This window comes from Chiloscyllium punctatum, chromosome 32, assembly GCF_047496795.1.
Source record: "Chiloscyllium punctatum isolate Juve2018m chromosome 32, sChiPun1.3, whole genome shotgun sequence".
NCBI classification, from domain to species: domain Eukaryota; kingdom Metazoa; phylum Chordata; class Chondrichthyes; order Orectolobiformes; family Hemiscylliidae; genus Chiloscyllium; species Chiloscyllium punctatum.
Genome location: NC_092770.1, coordinates 68,641,981 through 68,664,390, shown reverse-complemented (window position 1 = coordinate 68,664,390; position 22,410 = coordinate 68,641,981). Strand labels below are relative to the sequence as shown.

At 40.9% G+C, this 22,410-nt stretch overlaps 1 protein-coding gene across 2 annotated transcripts in view; it reads left to right on the top strand.

Moving 5' to 3' along the window:
* LOC140458253 (sortilin-like) overlaps positions 1 to 22,410 on the top strand; it is a 118,594-nt gene that overhangs the window by 85,987 nt on the left and 10,197 nt on the right. For both annotated transcript variants that reach the window (XM_072552623.1, XM_072552622.1), the window contains exons 17-18: positions 1,216 to 1,332; positions 18,748 to 18,853. In XM_072552623.1, the coding sequence (XP_072408724.1) occupies positions 1,216 to 1,332; positions 18,748 to 18,853 (223 nt within the window). The remainder of the gene's footprint in view (positions 1 to 1,215; positions 1,333 to 18,747; positions 18,854 to 22,410) is intronic.

The window sequence follows — 22,410 nt, the reverse complement described above, 5'->3', positions numbered from 1 at the left end:
CTGTGGTAGGATTCTCTAGGTCACTCTTTGAAATCAGTTGGTACTGAAGTAGCAAATTATTGCATGCAGCTGGACCTTGGGAGAGGGGGGTAGGTTAGCAAGATGAGAGACATTTGCAACTAGCAAATTTAGCAATGGGGAGTCATTTCTGACAGGTAAACCTGACAAGGAAAAGAGATATTTGCATTAGGTAGATCAAAATGGTATTCAATCAGATGTAATATAAAAATAGACAGTACTAGAGAAACTCAGCAAATCTGGAGAGCATCAATGGAGAGAGAAACACATTTAACGTTTTGAAACTGGTATGTCTCCTCTTTGGAACAGAAGTAGTTCCGAAGAAGAGTCATTGGGCATGAAGTGTGAACTCTCTGGTTCTCTCACTTCACACATGTTTCCAGTCCTTCTGAGTTTCTTCAGCACTGTCTGTTTTGATTTCAAATCTCCAGTATCCACAGTGCCACTGCCTTTATTCAATCAGAGGGGTGGATTACAGATTTTGTCAGGTTGTTTGAAGGATAAATGCATTTTCAAAGGGATTTTATAAGAACAAATTGAGAGCATTGCTTAAAATTAAAGCCAGTTTACAAACTGCAACAGAGGAAATCATGTCCCAGTATAAAGAGGTTATTTTTAAGGCTGTCACCTTTTTCCAAGTCCAAAACTTAACAAGAAGAACTAAAAGGCTGGGATTTCCACTTGCATCCTATTTTTGTTGCTGCTAACTTGATTTGAAAATCTTTCATGAGCGGGTGTTCCTGGTATCTCCAGGCTGCATTTTCAAAGCTTTAGAACAATTACTCAGTAACCCAATGGCCAGGTTAAAAAAAATGATGTGAATGGCAGTACTCATTCTTATTTTTAAATTTGCACAATGCATTTTCTGAAAGCATCTCTGATCAAAATGCTTCACATGTGACACAGAAGCACACAGTGTTGCACTCTTGAGTTATATCTGTATTTTGTGCATCAAAATTTGAAATTGGAAACAATGCTTTTCTCTACAATGGTAAAATGGATTCATTTTCAATTAACATGTTCCTTTGCCCTCTTCACCGTAAAATTATTGTGTGTGGAAAAATGTGTTTTATCATCAAATGAAATAAATGCAGTATTTGATTTAGTGAGGTGCATTATATTCATTGTCAATGCAGAAGAGAGAGTTCATCAAGTCTCAATAAGTTTAAAAATATTTTCGCCTTTGTTCTCACATAGTGATTTTGGTTACTACCGTGAAGGAGATAGTGATGAATGTGTAGAGCAGCCTGACTTGGCTGATCATGTGCTGGAATTCTGCTTACAAGGAAAAGAAGAGCTGCTGAAAACACAAGGGTAAGTTTTTGTTTTTGCAACGTGCCTTTGGTACTTTGTGTAAACACTTGATAATGAATCTGCATTGACAAAGTTAGTTCAGTTGGATGGATGATGCAGTGTTGCCAGCAGATGGGTTGATAAAATATGGTGCTGGAAAAAGCAAAGCTGGTCAGACAGCATCAGAAGAGCTGGAGAGTTGACGTTTCGGGCAGGAGCCTTCATAAGTCCTGTGCTTTTATTGACTCGGACTTCCCAGCATCTGCAGTCCTCACTGTCTCCAACAGCATGGGTTTGATTCCCGCATCAGCTGAGGTCACCATGAAAGACTCCTCTTCGCAACCTCCCCCCTCACGCTGAGACGTGATGACGCTCAGGTTAAACCACCAGTCATCTCCCTCTAATGGGAGAGCAGCCCTAGGGTCCCCTGGGATTCTGACTTTACCCACATTTCCTCAGGTGGACCATATTGTTCTGGACTATTCAGGGAATGTAATTTTGGGTTTTACTGATTGGTAAAATTGATTAAACTTGTAGAATTTCTGTGTGGGTGCCCAGACTCAGGTGAGAATATACACTCGTTATTATTTGATGCACAGCAGAGAGATAACAGCTCGTATGATGAAATCTCCAGGAGTGCTTGTAGAATTGGCAATCTCAGATGTGCACTGTGCAGCTGGGAATTGGTCTGATTAACTTTTATACCAATTTTTTTTAATCAAACCCATTCTACTCCAGTGATTTTCTAGCCTTTATCATTCCTTAGCAGAGAACTTAGAACTTGTCATCTTTGACAAAAATGTATTTATGCAAAGCCTGTCCTAACTAGAATAAATTACTGCCAATAACTGGATATTCAAATTGAGTACAGTTCACCTCTTAATATGTTAATAACATCAATATAATTCATTCTCTGTTAATAGTTAAATTCCTGCCCTTTGAATGCGAAAATTCCCTCGTGAGGCAATGGGAATGCAATTATTCTTGTTTGTAGCAGGCATGTGGTTATTTTACATTTTTAATGGAACATTTCACCAGCAAATCTGCCAGGAAAAAAGACCTTGCTATTTATTATAGTACCATTAACAACTACGAAACATCCCCCAATAATTTTTATAGCCAAGGAAGTAATTTCAAAGTGTGATTATTTTGTTGGAACAGAAGAGGTTAGAGACATTACCTCTCGCATCTAAGTCTGAAGATACAAGATGAAGAAACTTTATCAGGGGCGCAGGGATTGTGAGAACCCGTACAAAACCCATGGAATAATACTTTTTTTACAAAAAAGACCCTCTTGCAATGCAGTGATAGTGTCTCTATCCCTGGACTGGAGGACAAGATTCAAGTTCGACCTGCTCTAAAGATGTGTAACAGCATCTCTGACCAGGTTGATTAGAAAAACATGTTAAATATACGAAAGGAAAGAAAAAGCAGACTCGGGACAGGGGTTCTTGTGGTGCAGTGATAATGTCTATACCTCTGAATTAGGAGGCCAGATTCAAGTCCCAGCTGCACAGATTTGTCAGGCAAGATTACCCCTCAATGAAGCCATGCTAACTTGGCCCTGTTTTACCACACAATACTGAGTACTCCACAATCTCATCCTTAATAATGGACTCAACTCTTAACAATGACTTAGGTCAGGCTAGCCAGCCGACAATTTTCCATCTTCTGCTTAACCTCCCTTCTTAAAAAAGAGTGTTAAGTTTGCCATTTTCCAGTCCTCTGGTATCATCCCTGATCCCACTGCTTCCTGAAAGTTCACCTCCAAAGTCTCTTCAATCTCCTCAGCGCTCTCCTTCAGAACCCTAGGGTGTAGACTCTCTGGTCCGGAGAGCTTCCCTGGAACTTTCCCTCTAGTGATGCCACTACATTCACTGTTGATGCTCTGGTACGTTACAGATGGCTTCTAGCATATAGACTGTTGCAAAGTATCTATTCAATTCCTCTGCCATTTCTTTGTTCCCCATTTCTTCTCCAGCCTCACTTTTCAGTGCTCCAATGTTCACTCTTCTCTCTCTCTTACCTTTTAGATAGCTAAGAAAAATTCTTGTCTTTATGTTACTAGCTAGCATGCCCTCATGTTTCATCTTCTCCCCATTATTGTTTTTAAGTTGTCCTATGTTGATTTTTAAATGCTTCCCAATCTTTTGGCTTCCCACTAATCTTCACCACATTGAATGCTTTTTCTTTTGATTTTATGAGAAATTGATCTGTTAACTAACTTCGCTACTCCCAAAGTGTCCCAATGAAGACAAAAAATTAGGTAAATGGCCAACCCCTTGATGTGGTTCCACTGTATCTATTGGTGGAGAGCAAATCTTCAGGAAACTCCAACTGGGCATCTTGCCTTGAAGACTGCAAGACATCAAGACTAGATTGACCACATGTTTTGGGGAGCCCTTGTATATTATTTGGACCAGTACGATCCCAGTTATATGCAGGCAACGGATAGTCTGATATCCCTTATTGTGGTGCAAGGACCAAGTCCCAACTTTTAAGAAGGCACTTGCGACAGTAAATCCCCTTGGATTGGGGGCAAATTTTTTAAATGCTAACTAGTCGTCTTTATGTAGTCATCAGGAAGTATCCTGAAATGTTTCAAGAGGGCCTCGGGAAGATAAAAAGGTGGCAGGGCCAATATCTGGGTAGGGCCAAGATCCAGTTGGAACCAGAGGTGTGACCTAAGTAGTTCAAGGCACGACTGATCCACTATACCCTGTGCAACAGCGTAGAGGCCAAGTTGGAACACCTAGAGGAACAGGGCATCATTCACCCAGCACAATTTGCTGAATGGATTGTGCCAGTACTCCCAGTTGTAAAACCTGACAACTTGGACTGCCTCTGTGGGGGTTATAAGTTGACATTCAGAACTTCCTGCTTAGTCAGTTATCTAATGCACTTGCAGAAAACTTGTATGAAAAGGTGTCTGGGATTCCCATATTTTATAAATTGGATATAAGTCTCATGTAGCTCCAGTTGGAGCCTGAGCAATCATCCAGGAAGTATGTTACTATAAATAATCAGAAACAACTGCTTGAGTACACTCACTCTTTGGGGCGCCTTTGGCTTGTGCCGTCTTTTAAAGGGTAATGGAGAACATCCTCCAAGGGATACCCAGAGTGGCAGACTATCTGGTTGATATTTTAAACTTAGGGGCTACTGCAAAGAAACATGTGGTGAGATTGGAAGAGGTCTTGCAGTATTGTTCTGAGGCTGGCTTCTAGTTTAAATGGGAAAAGTGTGTAAATGAGGTACAGTACCTTTGGGTACAGAGTCAACAAGGACAGATTCTACTTTATCGAAGAGAAGGTGCGGCCACAAAGTGGCTTCAACTCCAAGGAACACAACAGAGTTGAAGTCTTTACTAAGACTCAAAAAATCAGTAGAAAGAGATGGACCCTTATGCGGACCCTTCAGTGTCAGCTGTCCAGTGATTCCAGGAGTTATACTTAAATTAAAAGAAAAAAGGGACCCGTATTGTACATGGTCAAAACTGGGGGGTAAGATTCCAGAAAAAACAGTTGACCAGCTCTGTCGGTGGGAACTCTCAATATAGACGATTATTTCGATGGGTATGCCACTCTCACCAACTTGCAGAGGAGAAACACGCCCACAAAAAGCTTGAGAGTCAGTCCTGAGGATTACGAGAACTCATAAAGACGTTCACCTTGTTGCATAAGCAACAGGCATGGGGCCATGGACAAAATGATGCAGGAGGCCCTGTTGTCGCAGGAACAAAGGAACTCTGACAGGGAGGGATGTGAATACCCTTACAAGGTCCATAGAGTATCACTAATCTCCCTGTGCAGCTCATTGAGAATGGGCTTGGTAACAGGCAATGGCTGCCCAGCAGCAGCGCATCACCTGAACCTTTTATGAACCTTATTTACCACTGGGTACTGAGGATCAGCAGTGGAAAACTCTCTGCTGGAGTCCTCTCATTTTCCATCAGAGGATGCTCATAGCTGGGTGTCCTTAGAGGGAGCCCGCATGTCCATCAGTACTCCTAATGCCTTCAGAGAGAGGTGGGTACCATGGTGGGGTAGAGTGCTTTATCTTCGCATCCAACTGCATTTTGATTTCACCCCTTCCCATTCTTCCTGCCTCTTTCTCACCTTTTGATGGCTTTGCATGTAAATTATTCAATCGGAAATATGGATGATTTACTGGTGGTGGTTAATAAATGAAAGAAAAACCATGGTGATTTGGTGATGAGGAGAGTTGTGTGTAAGAAGAGCATTTCTGGATATATAAAAAAAAACATTTTTTAAAAATACCCCCTCTCCAGAGATGGGTGTGTGGAACTCCGTCCTGGGCTGGGACTAACTTATATATGCCACGAGACGTGGACCTATTTTGTGTTCAATGGTACATGATGATCCTTTCCATTTAGGCTTCCTGAGCCAGCCACGTTTTGAAAGCTGCTAGAGAATATTTTATATTCATTTAAAGCATGATAAGGTCCAAGAATACACCACCTCGTGCAACAAACACATTTTTCAGTGGTGTCTATTCAGAGGTAGATTAAGAATTTACATATAATTAAAAACTCCCAATATACAATATACCCGGAGCAACCACATCTGAAATTTATATTTCTGACGTGAGACAATCTGATTTCTAACACTTATGGAGCTGAGGGAATAAGATGGGAGAAAGGAATAAATGAGAAAAGAATAAGTACTCTCTTTCCTCATTCACTTTCCTCATGGGAGACTGGTTAGCAAGGCTAGATCACATGGAATTCAGGGAGAAGTAGCCATTTGGATACTGAACCGGCTCGAAGGTAGGAGGCAGAGAGTGGTATAAGAAGTTTGCTTGTCAGACTGGAAGTCTGTGACCAGCAGTGTGCCACAAGGATTGGTGCTAGGTCCTCTGCTTTTCGTCATTTAAATAAATGATTTGGATGTGACAATTGGTTAGTAAGTTTGCAGATGACACCAAAATTGGAGGTGTAGTAGACAGCAAAGTAGATTACCTCAGAGTACTAAGAAATCTTGATCAGATGGGTCAGTGGGTCGAGGAGTGGCAGATGGAGTTTAATTTAGATAAATGGGGGTGGGGGGAGCCGGGGTGGGTGGTGAATAGGCTGAAGAGTCACCAGACCTGGAACATTAAATCTGATTTCTGTTCACAAATGCTGCCAGGTCTGCTGAGCTTTTCCAGTAACCTCTATTTTTGTTATCTCCAGTGAGGTGCCAGAAGGCAGGGTCAAAGCAGAGAACAAGGTAGGACTGATAAATTAAACTGCATTTATTTCAATGCAAGAGGCCTAACAGGGAAGGCAGATGAACTCGGGGCATGGTTCGGAACATGGGGCTGGGATATCATAGCAATTACAGAAACATGGCTCAGGGATGGATAGGACTGGCAGCTTAATGTTCCAGGATACAAATGCTACAGGAAGGAGAGAAAGGGAGGCAAGAGAGATGGGGGGAGTGGCATTTTTGTTAAGGGATAGCATTACAGCTGTACTGAGGGAGGATATTCCTGGGAATATATCCAGGGAAGTTATTTGGATTGACCAGAGAAATAAGTAAAGGTTGATCACCTTATTGGGATTGTATTCTAGACCCCATAATAGTCAGCGGGAAATTGAGAAACAAATTTGTATGGAGATCTCAGTTATCTGTAAGAATAATAGGGTGGTTATGGTAGGGGATTTTAACTTTCCAAACATAGACTGGGACTGCCATATTGCTAATGGTTTAGATGGAGAGGAATTTAAGTGCGCACAAGAAAACTTTCTGATTCAGTATGTGGATGTACCTATTACAGAAGGTGCAAAACTTGACCTACTCTTAGGAAATTAGGCAAGTCAGGTGACTGAGGTGTCAGTGATGGAAAAAGGTAAACCAGATCTAAAAGTTGGAAGTTCTAAATTGGAGGAAGGCTAATTTTGACAGTATAAGGCAAGAACTTTCAAAAGCTGATTGGGGGCACATGTTCACAGGTAAAGGGACGACTGGAAAACGAGAAGGCTTCAGAAATGAGGTAACATGAGTCCAGAGGCAGTATATTCTTTTCAGGGTGAAAGGAAAGACTGGTAGGTGCAGTGTGACATCTGCTGGATGCCCAGAGAAATTGAGGGTTTAGTTAAGAAAAAGAAGGAAGCATGTGTCAGGTATAGACAGGATAGATTAAGTGAGCCCTTAGAGTGTAAAGGCAGTAGGAATGTACTTGAGAGGGAAAGCAGGAGGGCAAAAAGGGGACATGAGATAGCTTTGGCAAATAGAGTTAAGGAGAATTCAGAGGGTTTTTACAAATACATTAAGGACAAAAGGGTAACCAGGAGAGAATAGGGCCCCTCAAAGATCAACAAGGTGGCCTTTGTGTGGAGCCGCAGGAGATGGGGCAGATATGAAACGAGTATTTTGCATCAGTATTTACTGTGGAGGGAACCCAGAGGGACAGGATGTACATATATTTGGAAAGGAAAGGACTGATCAGGGATTGTCAACATGGCTTTGTGTGTGGCAAATCATGTCTCACAAACTTGATTGAGTTTTTTGAAGAAGTAACAAAGAGGATTGATGAGGGCAGAGCAGTAGACGTGATCTATATGGACTTCAGTAAGGCGTTTGATGAGGTTCCCCATGGGAGACTGATTAGCAAGGTTAGATCTCATGGAATACAGGGAGAACTAGCCATTTGGATACAGAACTGGCTCAAAGGTAGAAGACAGAGGGTGGTGATGGAGAGTTGTTTTTCAGACTGGAGGCCTGTGACTGGTCTTCTGGCACCTCACTGGGGATGAAAAGAATTTCTTCTTCAACTCAGTCCCAAGGTTTGTCCCATATTTCTTCATTCATAGAGTATTGAAACTTCAGAATTCTCTGCCCCAAAGGGTTATGTATGTTCAAGGCAGATTGATAGGTTTCTAGATGCTAATGGTATCCCAGCATACAGTGAAGGAAAATTATGTTTAAGTAAATGATCAGCCATGATTGAGAACGCTAACCAGAGCTGAATAGTCCAGTGTTACGTTCCAAATAGACCAGTATGCCCAATACCCAGCAATATGTCAGGTATGGTTCAGTAGAGAAGTCATGCACAATTCAAGATCCATGGATACAAGTTCCACCCTCAGAACTCCAGGTCAAAATTAAGGCTGACATATTAGTGCAGTATTGAAGGAGTGCTGCACCTCTTGAATGAGATGTTAATGTAGAAACAAATCCCATGGTATTACTATATTTCAAATGTTTAACTATCAAAACACTAAAAATAGCTATGTGGTGTTTATCACACTGATATTTGTGGGTGCTTGCAATGTAGAAATTGCCTAGATTTTAACAGTAACTACACTTGAGAATCTTATATTCTATTATACACATTTAGCTCCCAACACTTTCACTCTCTCCCAAAATCAGTACAACAACCACAACAAAAGGTTTTACTGTCATTGCTAGGCCATGCAGAGAGAGCAAAGAGAAGGAAAATGTTTTGCCAGTAGTCCTATTAATTGACTGTAAAACTGTAAAGGGGCGAGTATCCATGCACTAGGCAATAACAGACTATGAATAATCAAATGTACCTTTCTGCGAGATCCAAGATGGCAGCCATCTGAGTGTCTGCTATGCTGGGTTCTGTGCCATACCCTCTGGCAAGGTGGACCTTTACCCCTCCATGTTAACCACCCCAGGAGAAAAATTGATAATATAAAGTTACTGAACATTTGGACCTGCTAAAATTGTGGTTTGATGGCTCTAAGATCAGGACGAAGGCGAATGAAGGAAAAGGGGCGAAAGGAGTACGTCAAGCAGGGCACTCCCTACAGTGTCAGGGGTGCCCACAGCCGTTGCACAAACTCCTGGGGCAGCCCCTTTGGATTTAATAGAGCAGCAGCATTTAGTCTCTCAGTTTGCCAAATACAGAGAAAAGATTGAAGCAGCAATGGAGGCAATATCTACCATGCTGAAAAAGCATGAGCAGGGGATTCAAACACTGAACCGAAGTAGAAATAGTGGAGGAGAGGACCGGAGTTCTCAGGAGGAAAGATCCGAACACTGGAAGACCAGGTTCAGGTCCTTCAGGAACAAGTGGATGGCCTGGAAAACAAAAGTAGAAGAAAAATTTATAGCTTGTGGGTCTCCTAGAGTGTGAGGAAGGCAAGGACCTCGTTGGTTTCCTAGAGAAGTGGCTCCTGAGGTTCCTGCAGCTGAAGTTGGAGTTGGGCATGGTGAACGTGGAGCGGGCCACCGGATTGCAGTGCGACTCCAGCATTATAAAGAAAAACAATTAGTGATTGAAACAGCAAGAAGACTGGGAAGAGATCCACAGACTTTAACAAACAAAGGCTCAATTAAGCCATAATTAAGAAGAGAATGGCATTTGATGAAGGTAAGAGAAAATTAAGGAATCTGAACATTCAGTAATCTTTGAGGTACCCGGTGGTGTTGCGTTTCGCTCACAGAGGGACAATATATAATTTTGATTCAGTAGAAAAGGAAAAGGACTTAATGAATTCTTTGAAATAAAGGACTCTGGTTGGGAGTGGGGTGGGAAGGGGCACCGTTACGGACAATGGTACAGTTTTTCTTGACTTTTTTGGCCCCTTTTTTTTCTCCTCTCCCTTTTTTTGTGGTTATCGGTTTTAAAGATTTCATACTGCCGTTGTGTAAGACCTGATTTATTAATCACTTCGGGTGTTTATTTAAGTTAAAAGCAGTTGTTAGTTTTTTAGTTGTAGTAGTTTTTAGACCTTATAGAGTTAATGTATTTTTCACTCGCCACACCTCAGATAAGCTTCCTCCTCCTGGGGAAACACTGGTTGCCCTGGACGACCATGGCTAGTGATTTGTTCAGGTGGTGCACCTGGAATGTAAATGGGAGCAATTCCCCTATTAAAAGAAAGAAGGTGCTGTCAAGCCTTAGGAAGGAAGGGTGGACATTGCCCTGCTGCAGGAGGCGTATTAACTGACAAGGAACATCTGAAGCTGCAGCAGGGGGTTGATGACAGGGTATTGTTCTCCTCCTTTAGCTCTAAGAGTAGAGGAGTGGCTATACTCGTAAGTATGAACCTTCCATTCCAGGTAACTGAGGAAATTAAGGATGAACATGGACGGTTCATCATTCTTAAAGTTCTAATACATGGAGAAGGGTATGGCATCTTGAATGTTTATTGTCCCCCGGCGCACCCTCTTAAATTTCTAATTGATGCAGTTGCTAAATTAATGAATCTTGGAGTGCGCAGCATGATCATAGGAGCGGATTTTAATGGATCCCAGGGTAGACTGGATGCCAAGGGGCCAAGCAGGTACGCTCGTGCAATCTAAGCAGTTGGTAGACATTTGTGAGGTGTTGGGATTAGTGGATGTATGGAGGCATCTCTGCCCTAATGGAAGAGACTTTACTTTTTATTCCAACCCACACAAGAGCCATACGTGAATTGACATGTTCCTTCTGCCGTCTGTTTGTTTGGACAGAATATTGGCTTATAAAATTGGGAATATAACTATCTTAGACCATATGATAGTATATTTAGATGTTAAAATCAAGGGTGGTGGAATAGATGCAAGGCACTGGTGCATGGACCCATTCCTGGTAAGGTATAACAAATTTGTTGAGTACGTTACAAGAGAGTTCAGAGCCTTCTGGGGTATCAACTCACGTATGGCCAGTAATCTGGCAGTACTTTGGGAGGCCACTACGCATGTTTATGAGGCTTGATCATTTCGTACTCAATAACTAGAAGGAGGCAGTGGGAGGAGCAGCAACGGATGCTGGAAACCTGGCTGAAGGTAGCTGAGGAAGCATATTATAATAGGCCTTCATTGGTCAAACTGCAATGGGTCATGGCTCTCCAGGCTGCTCTTGACTCATTGCACACACAGGTGGAAAAGAAAAAGAGGTCTTCTTTGCTAAACAATTTAAGGAATACTTTGCAGAGTTATACCGGTCAGAGGGCGGCGAAGGCAGTGCAATGAGAATGCAGTCCTTTTTTGAGAACCTGGACCTCCCCAGTATAAACACGGAACAGGTCTCCCTGTTAAATATGCTATGACAATACAAGAGGTGCAGGAAAATTCTCCAGGGTGGCAAAGCACTGGGGCCAGATGGATTCCCGAGTGAGTTTTATCAGGAGTTCATTAATGGTGTTGGTGGAGCCACTTTGGGGGATGTATAGCTATTCACATACACAGAACTGTCTTCAGTCTTCTCTTAGGGAGGTTAATATCTCCCTCATTTTAAAGAAGGGAAAACCCCGAAGAACGTGCTTCATACAATTTAGTTGTTGAATGCAGACCTTAACATTCTGTCAAAGGTGCTGGCCCTGAGGTTGGAAAGGTCCTGCCCTATATTGTAAAAGACGATCAGGCTGATTTTAGCAAGGGCCATAGCTCTTCCATCAGGAGGGTACTGAACATAGTGCAGGTATACCAACAAAGATTGATCCCGGGTTTGGTGGTCTCCCTAGACGCGGAAAAGCCATTTGACTGGATAGCGTGGCCATACCTATTTGGGGTCCTATAGTGCTTCGGTCTGGGGGAGCCTTGGCTAGGTGGTTGGTGGTGTTGTATAATGATCCTAAGGTGACAGTCATTACAAACTGTACTGTCAGATAACTTTAGTATTGGGAGAGGTAATCAACAGGGGGGTCCTCTTTCACCACTGTTATTTACCTTGGCAATTGAGCCATTAGCCAAGGCTATCAGGAGGGTTCCTGCAATAGTGGGGCTAGGAGTGGGAATGGGGGAGCATAAGATCACCCTAAATGCTGATGACTTCCGTTTGTTCTTGGCCAGTCCGGAGGAGTCTGTTCCTTGATTGATTCAAAAAATTAATTTATTTGGCAGTTTTTCGGGTTACAGGATCAACCTCTCAAAATCGGAAGCCGTGCCAGTTGGGGGATTAGTGAAGGTGCCTGATCTGAAGGATGGAATGCAGTTCCCGTTTAGATGGTCGTCAAAAAGTTTTTTATATTTGGGAATTTTTATTACCCCTTTCTTCCACCAGCTGTATAAAGCTAACTATACATAATTACTGGAATACGGTGAAAGCTTGGAGGATAATGAGGCAAGATGAGGGCAATTGGCTTAATTTGCCCCGTTGGTGGGAGCCCAAGGATTTAAACCGGGGACAATGGACTCTGGCTTTAAGGCATTGGAGAATAAGGCAATCTCTCGTTTGGGAGATTTATTCAAGGGGGAAATCATGATGTCATTTAGTCAGTTAAGTCAGGAATATGGATTGTCTAATAGGACCTTTTCCAGTACTTTCAGAATCAGGATTATATACAAAGGAAGACCATGCTCCTGGCTCAGTTTTACAAGTCAGACGTGGAGAAAAGAGTGCTCCGGTGCACAGGCGCTCTTTCAGTTAATACTCTGTATCATTTACAGAAGGAGATGAGAGACTCTGTAGGACTTGGAATCGGGAAGTAGGAGAGGATATTTCTTTGTAAATATGGGAAAATGTAAAGAAAATCTCAATATGTAACAAAGCGCAGGCCATGCAATTGAAGATTTTACACAGGGCTCATATCGTGCCAGAGAGGCTAGCTAAGTTCAAGAGAGGAGCACCTCCAGGGTGTCCCAAATATAAAATTAATATAGGCACACTTCCACACTGCTATTGGTCATGTTGTAAGATCCAGAGGTACTTATGTGCCATAGAAAGGGAGCTGAAAAAATCCTGGGAATTGAAGTCAATCCTGGGAATTGGACCTAGTATTTCTTCTGGGGTTGCCAAATTTGCCTTCACTGGGGAACACGAGAAGAGACTGTGTAACATTCTTACCCATGTGCAAGGAAGAACATTTTAATGAATTGGATGTTGGAAAAACCCCCAGGTCTAATGGGGTGGCGCAGGCTGGTGATGGAGTATCTCCCCCAAGACTACCTCACAAATACGGTGCACCACAAAACGGAGTAGTTTTATAAGACGTGGCAGCCCTTTCCAAATTATATTGACACAGCTTAATCGGCAATATTAATCAGGCCTGTGATATAGCTGTGGAAATTAGTTTGGGCACCTGTGGGGCCCTGGGAGGGGGAAGCTGGGGGGAAAAAAATACGGGTACAATGACTGGTACTCCCATGGGTGATAATGGAGGTGTGGTGAGTGAAATGGAATAAAGTAATGTGATATAATTTAAGCTAATTTGAATTGAGCTTAATTTAATTTGATTGTAGTTTAGTTTAAGTTATGTAGATATGTTTGTTCTGGTAGAATACTAGGTAGTTTATTATTAATAGTATTGTGATATGACATTGTTGTACTGCCTCTATCTTTTTGTATTTTGGTATTGTTTTTTATATATAGCTGTTTTGTAAAAGATTTGAAAAAGTTTTTAATAAAAATATTTTTTTTTAAAAAGTCTTTTCTCATAATGGTGATGGAATGTGACGAGGATACACATATTATGAGCAACTCACTTTTAGAAAGCTAGCTCCTGAAGGATATTTCATATTCATTTAAAGAGTTATAAAGTATAAGCATACACCTCGTCATCCAATAAACACTACTACGGAAAAGATATTATGAAACTTGAAGGGGTTCAAAAAAACATTTACAAGGATGTTGCCAGGGATGGAGGGTTTGAGCTACAAGGAGAGGCTGAACAGGCTGGGGCTACTTTCCCTGGAGCATTGGGAGCTGAGAAATGTTTATAAAATTGAGGGCTTGGATAGGGTAAATAGACAAGGTCTTTTCCTGGGGTGAGTAATACAAACAAAGTAGTATCTAATACTCCGTATATTGTAAACCAATTTACCACCGAATTGGAAGGCCTGTTTTTCATGAATGGTACAAAGACATCAGCAGACTTTGTCAGCGCTTTAGATCGTCAAAGCTGACTTGATTCCATTCTTGATCAAAATACACATTTTCTAACAGCAACTGTACAATAATTAGAGCATTAACTCCAACTGGAATTTATCCTTTGTAGTCTAGGCATAGCTAGACCAAATGCTGTGGAGAAGCTACCATAGTAGAAATATGAAGCTAACCTGGAGCTGATGAATAGTTCTCAGAGGAGCAAAGGAAAGGGAAGGATAATGTGGTGAGGCAGGGAGGTGGAGGAGCATGAGTGCTGATGGAAAGGATTTAGAAGAATGCTGCAGTTTCCATATAACCCCCCAACTCAAAACAGCCTGCTTCTCCTGTCGGCTCCTTTACCCAACATGTCATAACACCTTAAGACTTTACATCTGAAAGAATCAAAATAAAATACAAAAAGAAACCGAGAAGGGCAGTTAGAAAGGACAATTAAATTAGAATTCTGGTAAGAAGTAGAACAGATAGAAAATGAAGCAATAGTATAAACAATGAAGACATAAGCAATTAATCCTATTCTCTGAGTTACTATATACAACACTGCATGAAGCTAGCTGAGAATTTTTGAATTAGTATTAAACAGTAGTTTCTTAGTTTCACAGGTCTTGATTAAATATTTTTATTCTTTATGGTGCTTGTCATTTGGAGAACGGTCTATATACTTACGTATGTATTGGAGAGAATGCAAGCTAATAAACCACTGATGCAGCATTAATGTAATAAAACGACTTGGAATTTATCAGGTAGCAGCTCTGAGAGTTCACCTTTCTGCTTGTAACTGCAAAATTAGGTACCATTCACAGAATTGAGCATTCATGTGAATTGCCTCCTCTGAGGATTCCATTTAATTTCCATGTGTTCTAACCAACATTCTAAACGTGCAGATGACTACTATTAAAGGTTTAACTTCTTGGATGTGGATTACTAAATCATTTGTTTACTAGCTGAATTTATACTTTTTCAGCTTATTTGTAATGATCTGCACAATCCTGTGACTACATTCAAAGACAGTTTGTTAGTAGTCCACTTGAAGCAGGAGTTTCTGCCTCTGACAGAGAACTAAGAAGCTTCTCTCGTTTTAACTCAGTGTCATTGGATGCCATATTTGAAACGTTAGCTATGAAAGGCTCCAGGTGTGTGGCAATATAGCTTCTCTGAGAAACCTTGGGGTGAGAATTATAATAAAAAGAGAAGGTACTGAAAACACATTATCTACTGAGACAGCAAGAATTCACGTTACATCAGAAATGTTGCTGGTAAACAAATATGAACCTTTTGCTCATTTTAATACATGATCTTTTTGTAGTTTCTGTTAAAACAGAATGGAACATACTGAAAGATTGTGAATGACACAATCAGAAAATGACACTATTCAGTTTAGAAACATGTACTGGCTTAATAAAGATGAATAGACATTTATCTAATGTTAATAATCTTGATTCAAAGATTGCCTATAGAATGTCTATAACTTCTGTAAATAAGAATAAACTGGAACAGTTTGAAATAAGCCAAATTCAATCAAAGCAAGATTTCAATGCCACCGACTATTGCATCTAATCTTATTCTAACTTTGTGTGTCTTTCGTGACACATTGGATTCTTCCTCTGCGTTTTGACTTCTTTAAGGTGTGATTGTGACGATGCTGTCAACGTTCTACAAGGTTATTTTGTCCTTTTTTTTAAAGTGAGGTCATAAAGGCAGAGGTGCCAAAGAGTCTTGAAAAGGCCTGGTTTAAAAATGGCAGGAGAATGGCCAGTTCTCCCAGTTCAGGTTTTTTATATTGAGCATAGAGCAGTACAGGCCCTTCGGCCTTCCATGTTGCGCTGACCTGTGAAACCAAAATGAAGCCCATCTAACCTACACTATTCCATTTTCATCCATATGCCTATCCAGTGACCATTTAAATGCCCTTAAAGTTGGTGAGTCTGCTACCTCCTTAAAATGTGTTGAGAGGGTCTGGCCTGGTCCATAATAGTGATGTATCTCCTCATTACACATCAAATATGGAAGACATGGGGAGAAAGAGGGGTGAGGTCCTACATCAAGAATTTAGGGAGCAAGTCAGCAAATTGAAAAGCAGGAACTCAAAGGTTGTAGTCACTGGATTACTCCTAGAACCATGTGTTAGAGCATATAGGTAGATACAGAGACGAGTACATGGTCGAAGAGTTGGAGCAGGAGGTTGGGGTTTTAGATTCCTGGATCACTGAGCCTGTTTCTAGGACAGGTGGGACCTGCATAAGTCCAATGGTTTGCACTTGAACTGCAATAGGACTGACATCCCTGTGGATGGGGTACTATTGGTAGGGATTTCAATTGCTTTCAATTTTGGCAGGGTTGGAGTATAGATTGAAGGTGAAATATGGGTTGAAACACAGAGAAATGTAGAAGGAAAGCCAAGCCAGTCTGACGGGGAGAGTACGTATCATCAAGCTAAGACACAAGGGAGCTCAGCAAAGTTACACTTTTTAGTTGAAAGGAGTCTTATGATTAACTCAGATGAGTTGAGTGTGCTGGTTAACACATGGGGTATGACATCATGCCTCTGGCAGAGACATGATTGAGGGAGAGGCAGGAGTGACAGCTCCATATCCTGGGGTGTAGAGTCCTCGGGCAAAACAAGGAGGGTTGTGAAAGACTAGGCAATGTCGCAATATTGACCAAGGAGTTAATTACTGTAATAAGGAAGTATGATATCTTAGATTCAACAGTTGAGTCTTAAAAACAAAAAAGAGGCAATTGTTGTTTGCTATAGACACCCAAACAGTCAAGAAGAGATAGAAGAGCATATATGTTGGAAAATTTCAGAGAAATGTAAAAATAATATGAGTTTCAACTTCATCATTAACTGGGATAGACAAATTAGAGGGGGTGGAATTCTTAAAATGTATCTGGGAGATTTTATTAAAGCCAGCATGTGGAAACTCCAACAAGGGACAGGGTGGCGCAGGACTTTGATTCAGAGATTGAAGTCAGGCAAGTGGTAAATGTGTCAGAGAGAAAACATTTCAGTGATCGTGACCAAAACTCTAAAAATTTAAGGTAGGCATGGAAAAGGACCACAGAGGACCAGAAATGTAGGTTTTAAATTGTGGAAGGCTAAAGTGGACTTGTAGGAAAATCTACATTTGAGCAGTGACAGTTGACCATGCAAGGCCAATAACTTCCTGGAAAGGCAAAGAGTAGCACCAAAAATTCCAGAAAACTGTAGTATATAGAATGTGCAAATTGAATAAAGAAAAACTTACAGTAGATGTTGAGGATTCTGAACACCAGAAACCCCAAATATAAAAATGCAGGGGGCTACTTTAAAAAAAAAGAAATTAGTAATATGAAAGGGCAGCGTGAATAAACATTGGCATGTAAAACAAAGAAAAATCCAAAGGCATCTTAGAAGTTTAATAGGACTAGAGGATAACCAGGGAAAGAGTGGGGCTCATTAGGGACCTAAACAGCAATTTATGTGTGGAGCCAGGAGGCATACTGAGCTTTTAAATGAGTACTTTGCATCTGTATTCATTACAGAGAAGGACAATGAAGGTACAAAAATCAGAAAGGGAGACTGTGATGTATTGAACAAATTAGTATGAGAGGTGAGCTATTCACAGTTTTATCAGACTTGAATGTGAATAAATCACATGCCCAGATGAGATTTATCCAGTTGCTGTAGTAGGCAAGGGAGAAAATTGCAGCAGCTCTGACAATAACTTTCAAATTCTATTTGGATACAGAAGTAGGATGGAAAGACAGCTAATGTACAGTTGTTCCAGAAGGATGGCAGGGATAATCCAGGGAATTTTAGGGCAGTGAGTCTGGTATCGGTGGTATAGAAACTGTTGGAAAAATCTCTGAGGAACCAAATTAATCTCCACTTGGAGAGGCAAGGATTAATATGAGATAGTCAACATGGCTTTGTCAGGGGAGATCATGTCTGACAGCTTTGATTGGATTTTTTGAGGAAGTGTCTGTTTGTGTGGATGAGAGTAATGCAGTGGAGATAGTCAATTTGGAACTTTAGTAAGGCATATTTACAAGGTCTTGCACGAGAGACTGATCAAGAAAGTAAAAGGCCAAGTAAGTCTCTCCAAAATTGTGGGCCAAGTGCTGGGAAGCGGGACTAGAATAGATAGGTGCTTAATGGCCAGCTGGACTTGGTGGGCCAAAGGGCCTCATTTTGTGCTGTAAAACTCTTCAAATCTAAATAGAGACTAATTTCCTTTCTGGTTAGTTATGTTGTTAATAGCAGACCACAAGCACAAAATTCACCTTCAGTGTGGACAGAGGCATTGGGCCATTCCTTTGTGGCAATTATCCTAAAAACTTAAGGGTAAAAGTAAATGACTTTCACATACTCTTTTTGCTGAATGCTTGGATTTATCTGCATTGACACATAATGTACTTTTATCATCATTACAATTGAAGGAAAATATTATACAAGAAAATAATCTTGCACATACAAATGGTTACTTCTTTTGGTTGCTGCTACCATGGGAACTTCTTATTTCAAAGTAAAATATCTGTAAAGTTGCAGTTGAGTCATCTCTACAGAGAATGGAAAAGGCAACTGCTGTCATCACAGCTGGCCTATGATCTCTTACCAAGATATATTAATGACAGAACTTTTCTAAAAATATGAATTTTTATCATTTAAAGGTATCGAAAAGTTCCCGGTGATAAATGTGAAGGTGGTTTCATGCCCAATCGATCAGAACAAATCACAAACGTGAGATGTGAGAAGGTTTTGTCACTGAAAGCTACTGTAAGTAAGCTGAGCTGTATGGAAAGAAGAACAACTTACCCATTTATATTCTTGGTAGTATGCTTGAGCAAATTCTGGCTGAAGCATCAGGGGAAATTCTTGAATAAGCACCATCTACCAGCTTAGGTAATTGTGGGTACACTGAGTGTAATGGATGGAATATTATGGGCTATACACTTTAACAGTGAAATGATGCAATACATATTGTGAGGTCTGATTGTTGCCTTCTTTCATCTATGTGTATACATGTCTTTGTTGGCTGACACCAGCACATGAGCCCTGTGTAGCACTTAAGTTTTCAGATGGAGGGGGGAGATTCCAGATGGGATGGGGAAATACATCCTGGAACCTGGAAAGAATTGGAACGCAACCCAGGAAACAGGGTGGGGGAGGACACAGCTTCCCAGTCCCGTGTGCCCATCCGATGTCTCCCTACCTCCTAATCCTCATTCCTCATCACTGAACCACTTTTCAGAATCGCTCATCTTCTCTGCCATGCAGCCTTTGTGTAAGGTGTCGAAAGCATATTTTACATCCTGATGTAGCAGGTCTGGAGTTGTGCGCCTGCACATTTCCTGGTCAACTCACATTTTGTAGTTGTCCACAGACGCTGATATATAATAAATTTAGAGCCAGAGATTTACAAACAGATTTAGCATCCTTTTGGCCTCAGCGATTTGAAAGTAAATGTTTAGAAGTTAATGTCCTCAGAACATTAACCTGGATTCTCAATTGCTAATCAGCTGACATTATCACTGCCACTACCCTACTTTGGTTCAGATATGGATTAGTTCTCATTGCTGACTCACTGATTAAATAGATTTTGAAATAATGGGAAGATTTTGTGGTATAATCAGCTGCTCATAAAGTTTAGTTCAGTTTTGAATTTCAGAGATAGTTGTCAGAGGTGATTTTGTTTTCCCCCTCTTATAATAGGATTAGATGGAAGCTTTGTGTTTCTACTTAGTTCTGCAAAATAGTCAACTTGACAGAAATCTGCAGTCAATGGGCACTGCATAACATTTAATTCTGTTTTGTTCCAATCCATTTAGACTTCTTCTCTTTCATGACATGTATCATGCTTAAAGAAACCATCATCATTTTGAGTTGTTTATCTTGGTTGGATAACTCACATTAATTATATTAGTAAATGTGTGTGGGATGGTTACTTTGTTACTGATGTGTGGGATTGGTTACTCTGTACAAAATAGAGGAATGCATTCAGCAGTGACCTTTATGAGCCACTCCAAAAGTATCAATGAAGGGGATATGTGTGATACAGAAAGGAAATGAAATAAGTGTAAGATTGGTATTCTCACTATTTTGATAACATGATCTAAGCTAAGATTCCTGTATGAAAAGTGTGCAGAATTTTTCTTAAGAGATTCCATTTTTTAGATAAAGGCAAAAACACTTCCAACCCCTAGTCCACTTCCATCACCACTCCACTCCGCCGCCAAAACTTTTTTCCTGTCGTTCAATTGAAAATTCAAAGGGCCAAGACAATCTTTTTAAAGAGGTATATCAAGTTCTAATATCATTTCTGTAGTCCCCTCTCAGCTATCATAAATGCAGATTTGCTACTTGCAAAATGGCTGTTTCCCTGCATAACATAGTGGCTCAGTGTTAGTACTGCTGCCTCGCAGTGCCAGGGACCTGGGTTCGATTCCAACCTTGGGCGACCATCTGTGTGGAGTTTGCACATTCTCCCCCTGCCTGTGTGGGTTTCCTCCGACATTCCAAAAAATGTGTAGGTTAGGTGGATTGGCCATGCTAAATTGCCCAGAGTGTTCAGGGATGCGTAGTATAGGCACATATAGCATAGGAGGAATGGGTCTGGTGAGTTACTCTTCGGTGAGTCGATGTGGACTTGTCGGGCCGAAGGGCCTGTTTCCACACTGTTGAGACTCTAAGAGCAACAGTAATAGAATTTCTAAATCGATTTCATGTACTGATACAGAAGGTTCTGCAATGACCTAATTATGAGTTTATGCCAACATTTAAGTCAAAGTCATCCCATTGGGTAATAACTTCAAAACTTTCTGAGAGTAAAGTTAGTTTATACTGAAGGGTAAAATCAAGGTGAACAATCAGAGCTCAAGGGTAGCTCAGTTTTCTTTGTTCGCTTAATTTCCATGCTCAAAGAAGAAATTAAAGAAGTATATCAAGCTATCATTTACACACAGGTACGGTGCATATAAGAAAATGCAACAATGGAAGTCTGTAATTGTTTAAAATCTGATACACTTAAAAACAAAAACAAACATTTAATTCCTCAGGAAGTAATTTGGTGTTAAAAAAATATTCCCGTATAAAAAAACCAAACGTGTGATTTTAGTTTCATTATTAATTTTATCCATAAGTTTACCACCCTATTCAAAACTGCATCAATGTAGGAAATTTGTATGAGCTGTATATTTCTGAGGTGGTTACAGGAAATTGGGATTACATTTATGAAAAGGCAAGGATTTCGCAGAATCAATATGGAATTCAGGCATGACATAAAATGGACGTGTATACCATCAAGTTTTTGTGTTAGAGTCATAAAGAAATACAGCATGGAAACAGACCTTTCAGTCCAACCTTTCCGTGCCAGCCAGATATCCTATATAAATATAGTCCCGTTTGCTAGCTTTTGGTCCATATCCCTGTAAACCGTTCCTATTCATATATCCGTCCAGATGTCTTTTAAATGTTGTAATCGTACCAGCCCCTACCATTGCCTCTGGCAGCTCATTCCATACAATCAACATTCTCTGCCCTCTAGTTTTGGACTGCCCCATCCCAGGAGAGCACCTTGCCTATTATAAGGTCACCCTTCAGCATCCGAAGCTCTAGGGAAAGTAGGCCAGCCTATTCTGCCTCTTCCTGTTGCTCAAATCCTTCAACCCTGGCAACACCCTTGTAAATCTTTTTTAAACCCTTTCAAGTTTCACAACATCCAAGAATTGCATGCATTACTCCAAATATGGCCAAACCAATCTCCTGTACAGCCACAACATGACCTCCTCAACTCCTATACTCAATGCGGTGACCAATAAAGGTAAGCATAACAAATGTTGCCTTCACTATTCTATCTACCTGTGACTCCACTTTCAAGGAAATATGAGCCTGCACTCCAAGGTCTCTTGTTCAGCAACACTCCCCTTTAAGTGTATAAGTCCTGCCCTGATTTGCCTTTCCAAAATGCAACACCTCATGTTTATCTAAATTAAACTCCATCTATCACTCCTCGGCCCATTGACCCATCTGATCAAGATCCCACTGTATCTGAGGTAACCTTCTTCATTGTCTACTGCATCTCCAATTTTAATGTCATCAACAAACTTACTAATCATACCCCGTATGTTCACATCCAAATAGTTTACATAAATGACAAAAAGCAGTGGACCAGCACAGGCCTCCAGTCTGAAAAGCTACCCTCCACCACCACCACCTTCTCTCTGTCTTCTACCTTCGAGCCAGTTCCGTATCCAAATAGCTAATTGTATCTGTATTCCGTGTGATTTAATCTTGCTAACCAGTCTACCATGAAGAAGTTTGTCAAATTCCTTACT